At 37.1% G+C, this 20,366-nt stretch overlaps 2 protein-coding genes and 1 long non-coding RNA gene across 3 annotated transcripts; 1 reads left to right on the forward strand and 2 right to left on the reverse strand.

The window, feature by feature from the left end:
• Nucleotides 1-279: 279 nt before the first annotated feature.
• LOC122047612 (synaptotagmin-3-like) lies at nucleotides 280-9,283 on the reverse strand. Its single transcript, XM_042609002.1, has 9 exons — nucleotides 8,277-9,283; nucleotides 7,612-7,853; nucleotides 7,063-7,081; nucleotides 5,972-6,177; nucleotides 5,644-5,753; nucleotides 5,453-5,551; nucleotides 4,867-5,317; nucleotides 4,682-4,780; nucleotides 280-430 (listed from the first exon to the last, which is right to left on the reverse strand). Exons 1-8 carry the CDS (start codon nucleotides 9,050-9,052, stop codon nucleotides 4,692-4,694), a joined length of 1,992 nt encoding a protein of 663 aa, XP_042464936.1. The 5' UTR covers nucleotides 9,053-9,283; the 3' UTR covers nucleotides 280-430; nucleotides 4,682-4,691.
• Nucleotides 9,284-12,696: 3,413 nt separating this feature from the next.
• On the forward strand, nucleotides 12,697-15,137 carry LOC122047613 (BTB/POZ domain-containing protein At3g19850-like). The gene is made up of 4 exons (XM_042609004.1): nucleotides 12,697-12,828; nucleotides 12,905-13,389; nucleotides 13,469-14,099; nucleotides 14,581-15,137. The coding sequence occupies exons 1-4, from the start codon at nucleotides 12,766-12,768 to the stop codon at nucleotides 14,983-14,985; spliced, it is 1,584 nt and encodes a 527-aa protein (XP_042464938.1). The 5' UTR covers nucleotides 12,697-12,765; the 3' UTR covers nucleotides 14,986-15,137.
• Nucleotides 14,956-19,973, reverse strand: LOC122047614. The gene is made up of 4 exons (XR_006130601.1): nucleotides 19,838-19,973; nucleotides 17,434-17,714; nucleotides 16,397-16,532; nucleotides 14,956-15,088 (listed from the first exon to the last, which is right to left on the reverse strand). It is a non-coding gene; the product is annotated as an uncharacterized LOC122047614 (long non-coding RNA).
• Between the last annotated feature and the right edge of the window lie 393 nt (nucleotides 19,974-20,366).

The following is a 20,366-nucleotide window of genomic DNA, read 5'->3' on the forward strand; positions in this document are numbered from 1 at the left end:
TAAAACTTTTATATTTTTATAATGAAACTTCTTTATTCATTATTTCTTAGTTTAATTAAAATGTTAGGATTTATTAATACTCATAAATATTTATTTTATTATATATATTCACAAACATTAATAAACTCATGTATTCAAATTTTATCTATTTAATATATTAAATAAATATAAACAAACTTAGTGCCTCTATCACAAATTTAAATATAAACAAACTTAGTGCCTCTATCACAAATTGCCGTGAAAAATAAAAATAATAATAAAAAAAAGTAAATACTGCACTTAGGATTAAGCGTGCCCAAGAATTATTGATTAAAAAAATATTACACTGAAAATGGCCGCAGATGTGACTCTGCTCTATCAAGTATTTACAGTTGATGGAAACGGAAAAATTGTACGGTTTCACTTTGCACTCTCCTCAGTAACTACAAACCTGCAAGATACGGAAACAACAGTGCAAATATTTAGATCTGCTAGGTGAATCATAAAGCTAGGTGAATCATAAAATAAGAAGAAACTACAACAACAATATTAAGTTTCATCTCATAAAGCTAGGTGAATCATAAAATAAGAAACTATAACAACAATATTAAGTTTTATCTCATAAAGCTAGGTGAATCATAAAATAAGAAACTATAACAACAATATTAAGTTTTATCCCACGAATAGAGTTGATTATATAGATTTTTTTAAGGGACTCTATCCTTTATTATATATATCATCTATGTTTAAACTTTAAATAAATTTTATCTGTTATTATTACTAATTATTATTATTTTTATAATATATATATTTATCATAATTTCACATCACCTAACTAAAACATTTATCGATCGTCTAAGTACATATCCATGTCTTCTTAAACAATCTCTCAAAAATTTTCTTAAATAGATGCATCTCTAATTTTTTATCTAATGCTCTTATTTCTTATACGGTCTATTATCATATGTCCACACATCTACATTAATATTCTCATATTTATAACTATCATTTTCTGTTTATGTGCTCGAGTTATAACTTAACATTCAGTATCATATAATATAACAGGTTTAACTGTCATGTTGTAAAATTTTCCTTTAAATTTTAGATGTATTTTATGATCGCATAAAACACTCTATTTGATTAAACACTCTATTTGATTTCAACCATTTTATTTGTATTCTATATAATACATTTCTCTCAATCGTTTCATTATTTTTTAAAAAAATATTCCAAATACTTAAAGCTCTCAGTTTCAAATAACTCGTCATCTTCTATCTTAACAATTGTCTCATTACACCTAATATTATTAAATTTAAATTTCATATATTTTGTATTTACTCTATTAAGCTTAAAACCTTTCACTTATAGTATTTTTAATTAAATTCTAGTTTAGTATTTACTCTTTCACGCGTTTCATCTTTCACGCGTTTCATCTACCAAAGCAATATCATCTATAAATAATATACATCACAGTACTTTGTCTTGAATTTGTCCTGTAAGTTCGTCCATAATTAGAACCAAAGCAATATCATCTATAAATAATATACATCACAGTACTTTGTCTTGAATTTGTCCTGTAAGTTCGTCCATAATTAGTATAAAAAGATAGGAATTTAGAATTGATCTTGATGTAATCCTATCATTATTGAAAATGTTTCAATTAATCCATCTGAAGTTTTCACTTTAGTCATTATATCCTTAATTTTTAATAGCACTCTTTTTTAGAATTCTCCATATAATTTTTTGGGGACTCTATCATTAGCTTTTCTAAGTCAATGAATACCACATGCATATCTTATTTTTGCTCCGGATACTTTTTAATTTATTGTCTAAGAAGATGTATAACTTCTATTATCGACCTTCCAGGTATAAGCCTAAATTGATTTTTTTGTCACTGTGTTCTCTTTGCTTAATTTTTTTCTATTATTATTCACAAAGTTTCATGACATGACTCATTAGTTTAATACCTGTTTATTTTTATATAAGAGAACTAAAGTATTAACCCACCATTGGTGGGGTATTTTTTTTTTTTTTTCAATATCATGTTAAATAATTTTGTAAGTCATTCAATATATAATTTGTCTAAGCATTTCTATCGGAATATCATTTGGTCCAATGACTTTTCCATTGTACATTTCATTTAAAGCTTGTTCTACTTTTAAAATTTGAATTCTATAATACAAATTTAAAATTTGAGTTCTATAATACAAATTTAAATTTCTATACTCATTTGATCTATTTAAATTACCTAAGTTAAGTTAAGTTAATCACTTAAACCTTCTTCAAAAAGTTGATTGAAGCAAATTTTCTACCGCTCTTTTATTTTTCATCGTTTACTAGTACTCAATTATATTCATTTTTAATATATTTTATTTAGATAAGATCTCTTATCTTCCTTTCTTTTACTTTAACTATTATATAAATGTCTCTTTTCTTTTCTTTTAATACCCAATTTTTTATATAACTGTTGAAAAATTTTATTCTTTGCTTCATTCACTACTTTCTTAGCTTTTTTATTGACTATTCTATATTTTTTTTAAGTTTTCCTCTACTTATAAGTTGTTTGTTTTTCTTTCACTTTTTCTTATATTTTCTTATTCCACCGTCAAGATTCCTTACTTGGTGGTGCATGTCCTAGCAAATACACTCTTAGTTACTATTTTCAACTTTGATATCATTTTATCTCATATCGTATTAGAATTACTGTATTTGTTTGTACTACTACCTTCTCCTTAAATATGTTTCGTTTTGCATCTTTTAACTTCTACCACTTAATGTTAAGATCTTTTCGCCTACTCTTGTCTTTTGTATATATAAAATACTAATTTTTCTCTTAATTATCACATCTACTATCTTCATTGATTTACCAGTGAGAATTTCTATGTTCCAAATATTAGACTTAATTTTTCTATAATTTTACCGCTCGCTTGGATTCGGATGAGCCCTATTCCGAATGACCGGAATCACCCAAGTAAGTGGAGACAGAGAAGAAGACCCGAATCCAAGTGAACCCAAGCGAGCGGAGTCGGAACGAGAGCCCGGATCGAAAAGTCAACAGGGAGGTTGACTTCGATCCGGGCGCCTCGCCCAGCGGGGGCCGGATCGACACCGTCCGCGCGCTTGGAACCCTTTCGGGCGCCCAGATCAAAAAATTTATCAAAACGCGATGTGTCGCGATCCATTGCAACGGGGATAAAATTTTATCCCCTTCCAAACGCCCCGATCAAAACTATAAATATAGCTCTGATCCTAGAAGCTAAATAACACTGAAAAATACAGAGAATATCACTTGTAAAACGACTTCTATTCTTGTTCTACTACTTTTGTAAGCTGTCAACGGTATAAAGAGGCTACTCCGTCCAAAGGAGACTTGAGTGAACTTCATTTGTCTATGATTAGCAATCCTTTTATTGCAAACTTAATAAATCCTCTTGTCTCTGCTTTTTAATTTATACATTTACGTTTTATTATTATACAAGTGTGTTCTTAATTTAATTTGATACGTCGAGAAAGGTTAATTTTAATTTTCAAGGTAATTCACCCATCTTTTACCAGCCGTCAGAGGACCAACAAGAACTCTTACCTATTTAATATAATATTTAAGTTTTCATGAAGATATAATGATCCTTACCGATATGTTAAAGTCAGTCCCTACAATACAAATTCTTACGTATACATGTAAAATAAAGTGATCTGAATTATATAGAACTACGGTTGTGAATACCCGTATTCATGGACTCGATCAAATAATGGTAGGTTAATTAGCTGTGTTTGAAGACTCGGCATTTCTACCATTGTCATGTACACAAACCCACTCATTGAAGCAAAAGTGAAATTGTCATCTTAGTCCCCTTCGACCCCACACTTTTTGAAAGGGAGTAAATCACACTTTGGGGGAGGGGGCATTGGTTCTAGCACAACAACCCAATGACATACTGGGTAGCATATCATGGAAACTGGGATTGAAGTAAAAGTGAAATTGCCTTATTAATTGAGATTGATTATTTAGATCCTCCTAGTCATTCTATCTCCTATTATATTATTATTTATATTTAAATAAATTTTATTCTATTTTATTATTTCTAATTAAATCTTCTTTAGTTTTTCACTTCTTCATTTAATATGTATATTTATTATAATTTTATATTACCCGATCAGAATATTTATTGATCATCTAAATATATATCAATATCATTCTTTAACATTCTCATCTCTATGACTCTCATTTTAATAGTGTGTTCAAGTCATAATCTAACATATGATGACAAAAAATGAATACGCTCGTCCTCAACGTTTCCGCTAATCCGCCCTAGGGCCTACTAGTCTTTGGAATAGAGACTAACACATAAGAGAGGTATTTACCTCAACTTTATTGAGATTTGAACCCCAGACCTCATGATGACAACATCTCATGCGCTAGCCACTAGATCGTCTCGAGGAGACTCATAATCTAACATTCAATTTCATATAACATAGCAAATTTAATTGTCATTTTATAAAATTTTCCTTTAAATGTTAGTGGTATCTTACGATTATAGAGAACACCTACGCTCTCTTCATTTCTTGAATAAAAAAGAAGATTGAGAGTTGGATTAGATTACCCGCCATGAGAATATTCTATGAATGGACATGGCTTTTACTAAGTAAAATTTAATAAACTTGTAAATCTACCTGATACAGCAAGATAGATTGCCTTAGTTACCTTTGCATTATCATGGATTGAAGAAGCCTGAACCTCCCACATTGATAGCAATCAGCACCGCAATGCTGGTCGCCACAGCAAGCCATACCAATGTTGAATCTACGAAACCAATAACTTTCGATGATACAACAAAAAAGTTGAAATTCAACAAATGGAATCAGGAGAGCACGAGGGAGTAGTAGTACCTTTAGAATTACCCGGTGCCCTATTAGCATTGAGAGTCGATCCTTGAGTGATAGGATTGCGTGCTTTTGGTATCGGAGATTCTAGGGAAGCAGACGACTCTGTAGCTTTTGAAGTAGCTGTTTCAGATGAGACTATACCCAGAAACTCCTCGCTGACAAGTAAAGCTGCTAGCACATCCATGAAGGACTCTCTTTCTCCCCCACTAGGATAACCACCAAACGTTTGTCCATACACCTCAGCTGCCTGTTCAAACTCCGAGCTCTCATCGTCCGATGCATCACCGTCGGTGAGTGTCTTCTCTATTGCATCTTCTTCATCTTCTACGTAGGCTTTGTACGTGAGGCGTAGCAGCAACTCCCCGGATAGTTGCTTCCTGAAAAAATTCCACCCACCTCGTAAAGCTACGACCCTATCAGTTGGCACTGTGTCCTGGAGGGAGCCAAGCTCGACCTGCTTATCAACAAATATCATAAATGTTAGAAAGCGGGCCTAAGATTGATGCTCCAGCAACCTAAAACCAAACCAAGAACAGAATCTGAGAGTCCTAGGGCCTAAGAACCGATCGAATACTATCTATAGTCTTACTTCTCCAGTGCCAATGGTGAAGTCTGTGAAACCAATAGAGTCCTTCACTTGGATATATAATTTCTGTTTCCTTGGGTCTGCTACTAGGAGATGAAAATCCTGTTGACATGCCAACGTAATCATCAGTCAATGATCCAATGGTCGTATACTACATCGGTTGCTAAATTAGCGAGTTGGAATCAATGGATTACCTGATTCCATATAGGTTCTCCAGGAGCGCCTATGACTGTTGTCTGACTATTCTTCTTACTTCGAATTTCTTGATCACCGAGATTTAAAACAACAAATGGATCGGTTTTCCCTGTCCATCCAAAGAAACATACATTAAGACTTAAATGTCTCCAACTGCAAAAATTCTTGTATAACCATAAAACTACGATACAGGACGGACGTAAGTATCTAAAACTTATGCATATACTTCATCCTTGACAATCAATAAAAAAGAAATACCCCGAATAGCAAACTTCAGTTAAAGAACGTAAGATAATTATAAAAAAAAGGGGGTAAATGGCTGAATACCGAATATAACATAAGCAAGTTTCCGAGCATCAACTAAGGTCACTGATAGCTCCCCGACAAAATCCTTATTTCCTTCTTGAATATCTTCTGTTTTAAAATTGACTGGAACAGGTACAAGTGCGGTTCCCTTCTGGAAATCAAGAACAATCTTCTTTGGACGCACAAAAAGCCGAGGCAGATCTTCAGTTAACAACTTTGTGAGAAAGCTAGTCATGAATGAACGTAATTTAGAATTCTAGAGAATGTTATCGTCTATCGAAGTAAAATAAGGTTTTAAAAAAAAACTCAAGCAAGGAAGCAAAAACTACAAACAGTTGTTTAAACACCGTAAGGTTGGAGGAGAAGAGAAACGATTTACACCACATGAATGACACACACATAAAGGAAGACTTGCAACATCATCGCCTATCAAAAATTATGAAGCACAATTCAGATAGTAATCAATTTGAAATTGACAATAGTACTATATCGGCACCCTCCAATTTTCCAAATGAAGCATTCCACATATCATGAAGGATGGATGTCAAAACAGCATCATCATATATTCTATTCCCAATTCCCATCCCATTAGCTAACCTCACTACCTCACCCATTCGTGAGCACTAATCACTTTCCCTTGCAATAAACTGCACAGTAAGCGCAGCTTATCAATCAACAAAGTGTAGCTAACATGAACATGAAATTTCTGCTCAAGTATTTAACGATAAGTATAAAGAAACGAGTATCCGACATGGGCATGGCTCCAAGTATGGCCAACACAAACTCCCCTAAATAATTTTAGATCACTCTGCTTCCATCATTGTTTTTCAGATAGCCACGAAATCCACAGGTGAAAAATAATCAATAGATATAGTACAGTATGTTGATTTATGGTTGTAATAAAATTATATATTAGTGCAAAGACAATGCAGAGTATGCCATGAATAGCTCAAGAGATTAAACAAAGCATTAGTTGCAAACCAAGCAAGTCAAATAAACAGAGGGAATTTACTTGACTAGGCTCTAGAATCTATATTAGCGAACAATTTTGTTAATATACGTGCATGAAAATACTTTAATGCAATATGGAAATGAAGGTTAGATATGCTCACAGTGAGAGTACTGGAATTGCTGGAGGAGGATCAGCAAGTACATACATAAAAAAAATAGAGACACGTTAAGAAGCAGAAAAAGGCATCATCTAATATTCAGGCCACACCGGTATCGATGTAGAAGGGGAATAATTAAGCAGTACCAAATACACAACTGGCTTTGTAGGATGTAAACACTGCAACTAACATGTATATTATGATTGGTTTTTAGGATAGATCTTTGTCTATGTATGAGCAAATATCACATGGGACACAAGACCTTTATTGTGGCAAAGCCTAAACAAAACCATCACTTCTTCGAAATATCATGTCAGTTGTTCTGTGCAATGGACTATTAGACTTCCTTTTAACAAGCTTAGTACAAACATATGTATTTAAATGTATACTTTATTACCGTGCATGAATAACAAAATATGAAGACATGCTAACATTGTGGTTCCCTGCATCATAAAAACAGTAGATAGAAATAACAATGCAATCCAGTAGAAGCAGAATTGCTAGTGTCATGAAGAGATTAGGAAAATTCAGTAAACTGAAAAGGATACAAACCCATAAGATTGAACAGACGGAATGGGGACAGCTCAAACTTGATCTTTGGAAGGGAAACAAATGCCCATGATACAGCTCCTATCCATGGTTCAGTTGGTATTAATCTTAGCTTAACCCAAAGCTCTCCATCAATATCAAAATCTCGAATGCCGACAGGTACAACAATGGGAATGATCCCAAACTTTAATGTCAAAGACAACAACATCCTAGCACCACCTGTATAACGAAGTCCAATCTGATACCTGAATTTGGAAGAGATATCTATTCTCAGTAACAAGATTCAGTAAAAGAAAGTCCTTTGATACGACACAAATTTAATATAAATGCTGATCTTTTTTAAGAAAAACATTGTCTTATGGGACGAGGATACAAGTTATGGCACATGTCAGAATCAAAATTGGTAAGAAAATGTAAGATTTTGCTCCTCTTTTTTTTTTCCACTTTTCCATCCCTACTCTCTCATGTTCATAAATGCCAATCATTAAAACCATTTAACAATATTCTAGAACAAGTTTTCAGACTTCAGGTCCATGCAATGTAATGTAACAGTAGTAGAGGTTTTGCTTCAGTCTACATGCAATGTAACAGTATGACAATTGTATCAAATTGATTTGTTAAATTCTCTAGCACGATTTTGTGTAGTAGATATGATAAGGAAAGCTTACTGCAAATCATTCACACGTCGGGAAGTTCGCCTCTCGACGTTCCTCACAGACAGTGGTTCATCACCAAGTGAGAACTGCTTGATTTCAACTCTCTGCACATAGCTAGGCTTCGTAAGATTATCTATAACTGGCTGAAGCAGTCCAATGATCCAATTCTCGATCCCAGACCTATAAACCTTCCACAACTTCACTAAAACCATGTTCACCCATTCCACCGACTCTTTCCTCTGAAGGTCTTTCTCAAAGAACATAGAGAAGCTGGTCGGAACCTGAGGCCAGGTGCCATTTTCGACATCTCGTTGCGTCTTCTTCTTCCTCGAGGTCCAAACCTTGTCGAAGGCAACACCGACAAAGAAAAAGAACACAAAGAAACCGATGATGTTCCTGTTGATTGGGGGAGTAGGGATGGGATGAAGCACTCCCAGCTGCGTCCTCAACTTACCCACCAAGGGGTCTTCTTCGTAGCTGGCGAAGCCGGAGGCCAACTGCATCGATCGCGATGGCTCCGATTCCCCGTCGGCCAGCCCATTCTCCAGCTGCCTCGAAACCAAGGTCTTATGAGCCTTGGAAGTCCTCTTGGTGGAGTTCAAGAAATCGACGTTCAATCTAGGGTTACTGTTCTCAGCGGAGGCAATGACCGCGCCGCATCTCCATCTCCGGGTACTCAGTCGGAGACGATGGAGTCCCTGGATCCCGTCGCCTGACCTACAAGGTAAGAGAAGCCCGGCGCCGAAGCAAATCTGCGGAAGGACCAAAAAATCCTGCGGCGGAGACATTCCAAGGGGGACGGGAGCTACACCCGATCCGATTCACGTCGGAGGAAGAGAGAGACATAGATACCGGCAGGAGTCGTCGGCGCGGACCATCCAAAAGCGTCGGCGGAGGAGGAGTCCTCGCCGGCGGTGGAGATCGGGCGGTGGCAGATATGGCGATGGATTAGGCGGCGAGGAGGAACGAAATGCGTGGGGGCGCGCGATTGGACGCCTCGTGGATCATGCGGACTGGGGCAGCTCTTTTTCTAGAGCAGACTGGCCGGCTCAGTTCCGGTTCAGGCATACGGCTTGACCGGTTCAGTTCGGTTTCCGATCTCCTCGGCCCGGTTCGACAAGTGGTTAACTTATGCGAGCCAAATTGTGGTTCAATTTTTGACAGGGTTTATTTCGGTTCCGTCCATTTGCAACGATCCGGGTCGATTCCAGTCCACGTCGCTGATTGACGTGGACTCAATTGGCGTATGGCCGACCGAGGTCGGTAGTGCACCAGTGCTTCGTGCTACTAGTAAATATTAAATGTTTTGAATTCTTTTATTCAATTATATATATTTTTTAAAAAATATGTCATATATTTAAATATGAGAAAATTGGCACGAAATGAAAGGGGTCTTTTGAGACTTAGTAAAGAAGTAGCGATCTTCCCTCTCGGCCTTGGTGGATCGAATTTGGATACAAATTTCTTAAAAGACGGAGGACAAAGAAAAGAAACAATCTTCCCTTTCTTTTTTCCCGTAGAATCATGAATCTCAAGAACTCCAATGAGTTAGATTGAGATACCATGCCTATCCCGTTAGCTTTCCTTACAGTGCCGGCCTAAAGGGAGCCATCACACAGGCTCCATCTCCTAGTGGGCCCATTTGTTTATTTTTAAATAAAGTTTTTATATTTTTATAGTATTAACAAACAATCCGTGAAAAAAAAATTAATTAAAAATGATCTAGTTATAAATTACAAATTGTTATGGTCTTATTTTTATAAAAATATCCAGGACATTTTCTTCCTCCACCGTCTTCTATTTCCCTAAACGACTAAACCTAATTTGTCGTCTTTTGCTCTTTGAACCTTTCGGCCACACCGACGTCGATGTTGAAGGCTTGACAAGCTTTATTGGGTGCAAACAACGCATTGATCACGCGAAGTCGAGAACTCTAGTGATCTCGAGCACCATCATCACAAATTCATAGTCACCTCTGGGCTTCATGGTCACCATCAAGTTGGCATATCAGGTTTCTATTTCTACTTATGCATCTATTGTTTTGCTTAAATATATTTGGTTGGATTATATTTTCCATTGATTGCCAGTTCAATATCAAATTAAAGTATTTTTTCTCTAAAATATGTGATTTTTGGATTTCTAGTAATTAAGATGGGTAATTAAAGGATAGGCATTGTGCTATTATAGGGAAACCGGACAAGGATAGAATATCCATGAATATGTGATTTAGGTATTACAAGATATATTACACAAGCACAGTAATAAAGTTGGTTAGTAATCTAACATTTCGGTGGAATTTATTTTGACCATATACTTTAAATATCACTCTTTAGAAAATTTATTCATAACAACTAGCAGACCTTCATGAAGCATCACAGCTTGGTAAAAGTTTAAGGTTGCAACAAAAAGGCTAATTTATGATTAAATCCAAAAAATGTCATGGTTGATGAACCAGATTGTTGCTCCACTTTGAAATGATACTTCAATGACATTTCTTTTATCATTGTCATTATGCATTCATTGACATTAATAGAATTTAAAAGATTTTTTTTTGTTTTGCACCGGACCTTCAAAGTCCAAGGCTGGCTCTGTTTCCTCATAAAGAGTGATGGAAGTGAAGTAGCAATCTGAATTAGTCTAAGGTTCCCTATTAATCTCATTGATTTGATCATTTCTATATTGGTTGAGAGTTTTATCACCAAGCGATAGGTCAAAAGAAAAATATATGATATCGATTGATTATAGGATGCCTAATTACATTGCATTTTAAGTTGTGAACTGATTCATGAGGAAAAGATCTTTATCATCTGTAATAGACAGAGATGGTGAACCTTTGTTTCTTGAAAGGGTTTCTACTTCTCCTTCCAAGCTTTCGCCTTCGCTGTGGTACCTTTCATTGGCTTCCTTGATAGGGTGATCTTTGTATAGGATCTCCTTGAGGATCCTTCCTTATGCTCACAATCATCCTTAGAGGAACTAATGTTGTATCTCTAAATTAAATGAAATTGTTTTTGCTTCACAAAAGCCTTGCCAAAGTCTTCGTCATATGATAATGGCCACGCACAAAGTCATTGCTTGCAAAGTTGTTTCCCTCATCATGGTGGACCTGTCACAAAAGAAGCACTGCCTGAATCATCTCACACAGAGGCCTCGTGCAAACATCGCAATAGACATTACGCAAAAGTATTCACATGCCATCTCGAGCTCGTTCTACAAGCTAGCTAATTAACAAGCCGGACGATATGTTTCGCTCATACCAGCCGACACAAAACCACCTTCAAAACTGCGAATCAATAAAACAAGTCAAATCGATCAATCTAGTCTAAAAGTTCAAGAACGCATGACCTCCCACAGCGAGATGCTACTGACCAACCTTGTTCATTATTCTATTCCATGAGAAAAACAGTCTCCAATGCTGGTCCCTCATCCCTCCCTAATCTGCCTGCCCTTCAACACCCTAACTGTAGCTCTCCAACTCCACATGCTCCTAATGGTGACAAACCCACTTGAGAGAACAATCATTATTCTGTTCTTCCTGAACCCTAATCGACCACAAAAACTATACCCGCAGGATATGCCTGTGGCTGTCTTCCAAAGCGGGTCGCCAGGTCCAGACAAAATCAATATGACTCCCCACTGTGAATCCACCAAATCAGTGAACTTATCCAAGTACACACTTAACTTGCAATAGTATTTTAAAAAGTTCGCTAAACTTTTTATATTTAACAAACGACGCATTTTTTTTTTAAATATCATCCTTTTAAATATATATATAAAATAATAATAAAAAAAACTCATCGACGCATGCGATTCGTGGCCAGTCGGCAAGTTGTTGCGGTCGTAGCCAATCATTGCGAGCACCAGTCGTGGCCGTTGGCTGCAATTCCAAACCTGGTATCGATTTGATAAAATGATAATCTATTGAATTGCATAGTCGAATTTTCATAAAGACTAAAACATATAATCATTTTCTATTATATCCATCGTTTATTAATAATCGACTATCCATAACTCTCCGGTCGTTTGCTGCCCTTTCTGTTCAGTAAGTGCTAAATTTTTTAATGAGCTTGTGACAAAACATCTTAAAGTTTGTCGATCTCAATAAATGGCCTTAGATATCTCAAAAACACTTTAAATCAAATGTGTAATCATGTCATTAAACATGAATTTCATATCATAAATAGAAAACTATAAAAGTTTAAAATTGATACAGCATTTAAGATGTTTTATCACAAATAGTTCATAAGAAAACTTAAAACATAATAATTTAAAATTTTTAATTATTGATTCTAAGCACTCGACTGATAAAGAAATGACATAATAAAAAATAATAATTATAAATATGAAAGATGAAAATATTATTCAAAGTTATATTTTAGAAAATAAGTGAGTGCTTTTAGTAAATGGCTGATCCAATACCTTCATTACACGATTCCCATCCTATGCTCCATCACTGAACTCCTCCCCTTCCTCTCTCTCTCCGGCACGTCAGTCTTCAGCAATGCAGGAGCTTTGTGATCTCAAGGTCCTCGTCAACGACCAGCACACCTTCTTCCTCCACCAGGTTCTACTCTTTTTTTTCTAATTAAGGAAAGAAAATAAGAACTTTCCTTTGACAGTGACCTGAATCATCGTCGCAGAGAGTGATCTGTGCCTTCTCAGGCAAGATGAGGAAGCTGGTGAAGCAAGAAAACCAGAAGAAGAAGAAGAAGAAGAGCATCAGCGTCGGAGAGTTCCCCGGAGGGCCCTGTGGGTTCGAGCTCGTGTCGAGATTCTGCTACAACAATGGCAGCATCGACCTCACGCCCTCCAACGTCGCGCTCCTCCACTGCTCCGCCGTCGCGCTCGACATGGCCGACACCCTCCTGGAGCAGACCTCCGCGTTCCTGGACGGCGCCGCCGGATGGCAGTGGAGCGATGCCCTCGCCGCGCTCAGGTGCTGCGAGGCCTTCTTCCCCGCCGCCAACTCCTGCGGCCTCATCCGCAGGCTCATCTCTTCTCTCACCTCAAGAATACCCCTCGATCGCACCGCGTCGATTCCTCCTCCTCCTTCTTCTTCCTCCTCCGCCGCCTCCACCTCCCCGGAGTCATCCATGGCGACGCCCTCCGACTCACTGCAGAAGAAGTAAGTCCTAACAAATAAGAAGAAGGCGATCGATTCCATCGCCAGAAAATTTACATTCTCCGGGTCCGTTTTGTCGCAGAGAGTGGTGGTTCGATGAGCTCGCCGTCTTGGCGCCGATCACGGTGGAGGAAATGGCGAGGAGCTTGGAGGCGTTCATGGCCGACAACAAGAGCCTGCTCCTGACCAGGTTCCTCCTGCACTACCTCAAATCAGTGGCCCAGAGGCCGGGCTCGAGGAAGGAGATGGAGGCGGCGGTCGGCGGGCTCGCAGAGACTGCAGTGCACGGGGTGGTGGCCATCGGGAGGTCGACGCCGGGAGCCTTCTCGTGCAGAGGCCTGTTCTGGGTGCTGCGCGTGGTCACCGGCCTGGGGGTGAGCCGGGAGGTCAGGGACGAGCTAGAGAAGCTGATGGGGCAGGTGCTGGACCAGGCCACGCTGGATGACCTGCTGGTGTCAGGCCATGGCGTGGCGTTTGATGTGAACTTGGTGGTGAGGTTGGTGAGGACATTTGCGGGCAGCGCCGCCGGCGCCGGTGAGGTGGAGTTGCAGAGGATGAGGAAGGTGGGGAGGCTGATGGACAAGTACTTGGGAGAGATCTGCCCTGACCAGAGCTTGAAGGTGGGCAAGTTCCTTGAGGTGGCAGAGGCATTGCCGGACTCTGCGAGGGACTGCTTTGATGGGGTCTATAGGGCTATGGACATCTACCTTCAGGTAATGAATGATTAAGTGCTCATGATTTCTAAATCCTAAACTCTAAATACCTGATAGATATTTCTAACTGTAGAGGGCTTTCGAGTGTAAGCATTCCTAAGCAAATGACCGAAACTAAATCGGTAGGCACTTCATGTGATTTGCACACAAAGGCGCACACTTCCTATTTCTTTAGATTCATGCTTCAATCTAAGGACCAAACCTTAAATCGAATTGTCGCTTGGGGACCTTATAGATCTTTCTAACGATAGGGGGATTTCGAGTGTAACCATTCCTAAGCGATCAACCAAAGTTAAATCGATAGTGACTTCTTGTGGCTCGGCCGCGAAAGCACGCCCTTCCTCTTTCTTTAGATCCATGCTTCCCTTTTGGGTTTTGAGATTTGCACATTGTTTAGATAGTTGAGCATTCAAGCTTGAAGCATGTTTGATCATAGGCTGATGCTCGAAACTAGAAATCTTTTTTTTGTATGGTTATGCAGTCGCACCCGGGGTTATCTGGGGAGGAGGTGGCGAAGCTGTGTCGCTGCCTCAACTATGAGAAGCTCACTCTCGAGTCCTGCAAAGACCTAGCTAAAAATAGGAGAATTCCACCCGGAATTGCAGTGCAAGCATTGGTCTCCCAGCGATCCAAGCTACACATGGAAACCGCCGCCGCCGCCACCACAACCACAACTACTGCAGAGACGATACTGTGTTCTCCGGCAGTAGCACCAGATGACGAGGAGGAAAAGGAACGGCTGAGGGAAGAAATGCATCGGATGGAAAGGAAGGTGAAGGAGTTGGAAAAGGTGTGCAAGAGCTTGAAGGGCCAGATGACTAAGATGGCCAAGAAGTCTTTGAGCCATGGCAACATAAGCCGGGGCGGAATGCCAAAGCTCTGCTGAAGAGAGGTTTTCCTCTCCTTGTTAGAATTTTTTTTCTCTAGATCATTTGTAAAGCTCTTACTGCAATTCATGAATCACATACCTCCTGATCTGGATCTGGAACCTGAAAGAAATGCATATAAAATGGTATTAGAAAGTTTTACGATAGTGTTCCCTATGAGAAAAGAAAATATAGACAAAAACAAAGTGGCAAAAGAGATCTATGTTCATATTTTCCTCCATTTTCTTGGATAGAATTGTGCATCTATATCTTTGACTACTAAAGAAAGAGGAACAATCATAGAAAATATGAATCCATGTTGAAACTTGATGTCATAAAGTACATTTTATGATGAAATAGTTAATGCTCTCCGACAACCGGAAGCAAGACCACCCACAGAATGAACCTCTCGGAAAGAATCGATGCAAGATCAAGATCAAGATCACAATAAGGTCCACCCTAAATCAAGCTTTTTGAAAGAATGAGCACACAAACAAAAGCATCGCATCTTCAGCAATCGATATCTTAATGACACCGTGAACCTAACCAACCTCCCCTTGTTTTTTCAAACAAAGAAACCAATATAAACGACTAGATTGACAGCATTGGAAGATTGTGAAACAAATAAAAGTTAGAACCATTGGGCAGTAAAATATAAAGCTATCAATCATCATTTTGTTTCATTTGCAGATGCATGTGTAAGTTCCACTGAAACTTCATTATCAGGAGACATGCTTTTGCAATCATCAAGGCTGAATTAGCACAAGGACAAAGATTTATTTGTAGGATCACATGCAAAGGGGGCTGATAAAACAATGCCTCAAGGATTAGGGCATACCTTGTCTTATTTATTGGACCACTAATTTTGTTTTATGTTAGTGCATTAGGAAAGCATAATTGTACTTATCGTGTAATCAGAGTGTTTTTTCCTTAAAAAAGAATGAAAGTGTCAGTCACAAAACCTTGTGCCGGCATGTTAGCAAATCTACTGGTTTCCTGAAAGGGAAGACAAGGGTAAAAGAACAGCAGTTTCAGAGATTGAATGAAGTTTCAAGACTCATTTGTTCAGGGAGCCCACCTGTGTCGACTATGTTTAGGATGGCAATGGGTCGAACACTCGTGATTTGTAAAACTATTTCAGTTCATATCTATTGAAATAAATAGATAACCGACTTACTAAATATCTGTACAATAGTGATACCAATCTTGCCATAAATATTTGAATAAATCGATAATCAAATTCTTATAGAAGATAAAAATTGTTGTTGATTGATATCAAATAACAAACATATCAGACATATTACTTCAGGTTTGCGAGATTAATACAAAATTTAGTATTCAACTCTAGAGAACATAATTCTTCAGCTAGGGAAGATTTTGCAAATATATTCCCAATAGTTGGAGTTGCATGTGCAACGATTAAGAAAATACCTCTTTTTTTCAGTTGGATATTCTACAATCTATCGTACTTTTTTTCTGATCAGAGTTGCTAGATCCATTCCACTAAAATTTGAATCGCCTGCTACGACTATTTGCTCCAAAGCCTCACGGGATAACCCATCAAATACTGTTAAGACAAAATAATTGCAGAGTTTATATTGTGATTAACTTTGAGTATGTGCATATTTAATAGAACAATAAAGCAAAACTGCAACATCTTTGAAACATATAGAAGAGAGAGCAAACATTGAAACCATTATTGAACACATCTATGAAAAAAAGGACAGAAATATAACAAAACCTTCAATGAGACATGGAACTGGACGACGTGACTACAAAGGAAAAGCAGTCTTCATCGTGAAAAAAACTACACGACATGCTAATCAAACTCTAACAGGTACTGCAGTCCTGGCACCATACTGTTCTTTGGAAATATCTAAGAGAATCAAACTTGTCTAGGTTGGCAAACAATAAGTTCATGATATTTTTTTTGCAGTTTTTAGAAAATAAAAAACCCACGAAAACTTAGAAAGAGAAAATTGATATTTAACACATCATTTACCTCTAATAAATTTAAACTTGTAAAAAAAATCAATTAATGCTAAATATTAGTTTTACATCTCTTTCTAGCTTTTAAATTTTATTTACTAAAAAACAAAAGAAAATCTTCCTTAAACAAACAAGGCCATAGTAAATATGCTAATTTTTGCAATCCTTCTTTTCCTTCCATGATTGTTTTGTAAGCCTCATCTATGTGACTGTACTCTGCTTCTGATCAGAGGATTTGTTACCATTTGGTGTATTCACTATTTACAAATTTAATCTGAGACTCCTATCCTCTGTTCTTCTGAAAAAATGGAATCCTCATAAAACTGTGATGGTATCACATAAACAGATATACAGTATCATCAACTATTCAAAACAAAAACAACCTGTAAAAACATATGAGAGCATAGAGGTAGTTTTTGCTTGTAAAAATCCAGAATGAACAAAAAATGAAGAAATTTTTTTTACTAAAGTACATCTACCTTTTCACTTTCTTGGTCCTTGTCATCATCTTTTGAGCTGTTTGATTCAGCTTCACCATTATTAACTTCTCTTACAAAAACCAGCCTAGAAATTTGTCCTTTTTGATGATTACTACTGAGCTGTTGATTTATGTAATATGAAGTTCCAGCAGAAAGAAACTCTGTGCCTTAACATCCCAACATTGTATTATACTTAGTCTGGTGACTCTGGTCTTTGTGAAACTATTGAAAACTTGAATTGGTAAATTTCAAGGGTTGCCTGAGATAATACTCGTCATATCCTGCAACCAAATTACATGCTATTTAACTATGGGATGCAAATCATATTAAATCACGAAAAACCAAATCTACAAAATGAAACAACAAAATTTCGACCTGAAAAATATAGTTACATGATAGATGCCATTAACGCCAGCAATAAGTGGATTGCTAGCAAGTGAATGTATGACTTTTATTGGAACTCATAAAATGTAAGAAGGTGGAAAAGTCTTTGGATTTGGATGACAGACACAATTATAAATACCATGGATGTGACAGTCCAGAAGAGAGAATATTAAAACATGTACATTCTATCATATTCTTCTTAGAAGTCAGAATTGTTCTAGAGAAATTTCCCAATAGAAAAATCTAATTCATTGCAGAGTCGCCCACCAATTCACAATCACACTGCATACAACACTTGAGCAAGATAAAGCAATGTAAACATCAAGTAATAGTCTTGGAGTGGCAACACTGCCTACAAGTCTTGTAAATTAACCAAAAGATTTCATGAATTCTCTTCAGACTTTACATCTAATTTGAGTGTCCAACTCTTGCTTGCATTTGCAATGGTCAGGTGTTGCATTCACTCCAACTGTGTGAAGCATCAATGAGCAAGGAAAAAAAATGGGCAAAAGTCAAAAGAGCACCTTTTTTATTGAATCGTCAAAAGAGTGCCCCATTTTGATTTTTTATCAAAAAGGCACCTCACCCCCTATAAAATGATATAACTATCCTCTTCATCTCCCACGTAAACCCTGAACTGGTCGGGCACATTGTAGCAGTTATGAACTCGTAGCTGCTACATAGTTTTAGCAACTATGGTTTCATAGCTGCTACAACATGAAGAAGAAAAATTTAAGACCAAAATTTTCGGAACCTTTGAAAAGATTTAAACAACGTTTTTTTAGCTTCAAACCTGACCATTACGGTTTCCACCCCATATCTAGTTGTAGATCTCTGAACGAGCTTTGATTTGATATATTGTGTGTCTCATGATTTAACCTGAGTTAAAAGTTATGACCTCTCAAAGTTTAGGGTTTAACATTCATATTGTAGCGGTCATGAAATCGTAGCTACTACAACTGTATAACAATCACGAAACCATACATGTTACAACTACGTAGTAGCTTAGTTGTAGCAGCTATGGTTTTGTAACCGCTACAATGTGAATGTTAAATCCTAAATTTTGAGAGGTCATAACTTTTGACTTGAGTTGAACTACGAGACGCACAATATATCAAATCGAAGTTTGTTCAGATATCTACAACTAGTTACAGGGTGGAATCCGTAAAGGCCAGGTTTCAAGCTCAAAAAATATCATTTAAATTCTTTTCGGAGGCTTTGAACAACTTTAGTGTTAAAAAAAATTTCATGTTGTAGCAGATACGAAGTCATAGCTACAACAACTTTATGGCAGTTCAATTGTAGCAACTACGAAACTGTAGCTGCTACAACTATATAGCAACTACTGATTCGTAGCTGCCACAACGGATCGATTTAGACGGAAAAAATAGGAGAGAGATAATAATGGAAATAAAGTTGATACTGTGTGATGGAGGGTAGTTGTATAATTGTGCATGGAAGTGGGGTGGTGCCATTTAAATAAAAAAAAATGAATGAATAAAATCGGGTGTTATCTTGATGATTCCCTCCAAAAAAATGTATTTTGATTTTTAAATGAATAGTTCAATAAAGAAGAAAGAGATAAAAACGAATCGACAACTTCTGCTAGAAATCAAAGTCCTATTAAATTCTATAATAGATGAAACAAGATCGATAGGCATCCAGATATACCAAAACCCTCATTTTTACAGGTATGAAACAGTAAATGCTATAGTGCACACAGTATTCCTTGGATTTCTTAAACGTGCAAGATGAAAAACCCAATTTAAGGAACGATTTAAAGAAACGCAATCATACTGATTTGAACAGCAATAAACCCACATTGATAATAGGAAACCTTGGCAGTAGAATCGCTAACAGTCACGAAATTGTAAGAAAAACTCTCTCCGATACAGTGCCCTAAGATTCGAACTCTACGTTTTCCAGAATCATATAATTGAAATCAAAATCTGAAAGCTCGATCTAGAGATGTCTCAGTTTCCTCATCCAGAAAGCGATAAAAGTGGGAGAAACGACGTACCTGACGTAGAGCATGCAGTGGCGACGGATCGGGAGATGCGGCGGAGAAACCCTACTGATCGGCGTCCTCAGAGACGTGTAGAAGCGGGAAGGGAGTAGGCTTCGAGGCTAAGAAGAGTACGGAAGGCGAAATGGACGCGAAGCGAATAACTATACTTATAAGTTGTAAGTAAATTATGAATTATTTGTATATAAATAATATTGAGAAAAATTAAAAGACCATTTCTTTTTTTATTGAAATCGTCGGAAAAATATTTTCTAAAATAAAAAAAAAGATTGAGATGAAATATCATACTATTTTAATAACAAATAAATTAGACAATAGTCAAAAGGTTTTATTTTTTAAAAAATTATCACAATGACATCCCATTTTTATTTTTTTTAAGCAAAAGATACATGTAATTACCCAAATACTCTAAACTATACCGACTTATATTGCTGTGTTGAAGCAGTTAAAAATTTATAGTTGGTGGCAACTATAATTAAGCGGCCATATAATTATAATAACTATAGTTTTAATTGTTATATAA

The sequence above is a fragment of the Zingiber officinale genome, chromosome 2B (assembly GCF_018446385.1).
Source record: "Zingiber officinale cultivar Zhangliang chromosome 2B, Zo_v1.1, whole genome shotgun sequence".
NCBI classification, from domain to species: Eukaryota; Viridiplantae; Streptophyta; class Magnoliopsida; order Zingiberales; family Zingiberaceae; genus Zingiber; species Zingiber officinale.

Coding starts and splice junctions, on each gene's coding strand:
- LOC122047612 (XM_042609002.1), bottom strand. CDS start 9,052: ATGTCTCCGCCGCAGGATTTTTTGGTCCTTCCGCAGATTTGCTTCGGC. Junction 5,552..5,643: donor GAGAACCTATATGGAATCAG/GTAATCCATTGA, acceptor GCATGTCAACAG/GATTTTCATCTCCTAGTAGC. Junction 5,318..5,452: donor TCACCATTGGCACTGGAGAA/GTAAGACTATAG, acceptor GTTGATAAGCAG/GTCGAGCTTGGCTCCCTCCA.
- LOC122047613 (XM_042609004.1), top strand. CDS start 12,766: ATGCAGGAGCTTTGTGATCTCAAGGTCCTCGTCAACGACCAGCACACC. Junction 12,829..12,904: donor ACACCTTCTTCCTCCACCAG/GTTCTACTCTTT, acceptor TCATCGTCGCAG/AGAGTGATCTGTGCCTTCTC. Junction 13,390..13,468: donor TCCGACTCACTGCAGAAGAA/GTAAGTCCTAAC, acceptor GTTTTGTCGCAG/AGAGTGGTGGTTCGATGAGC.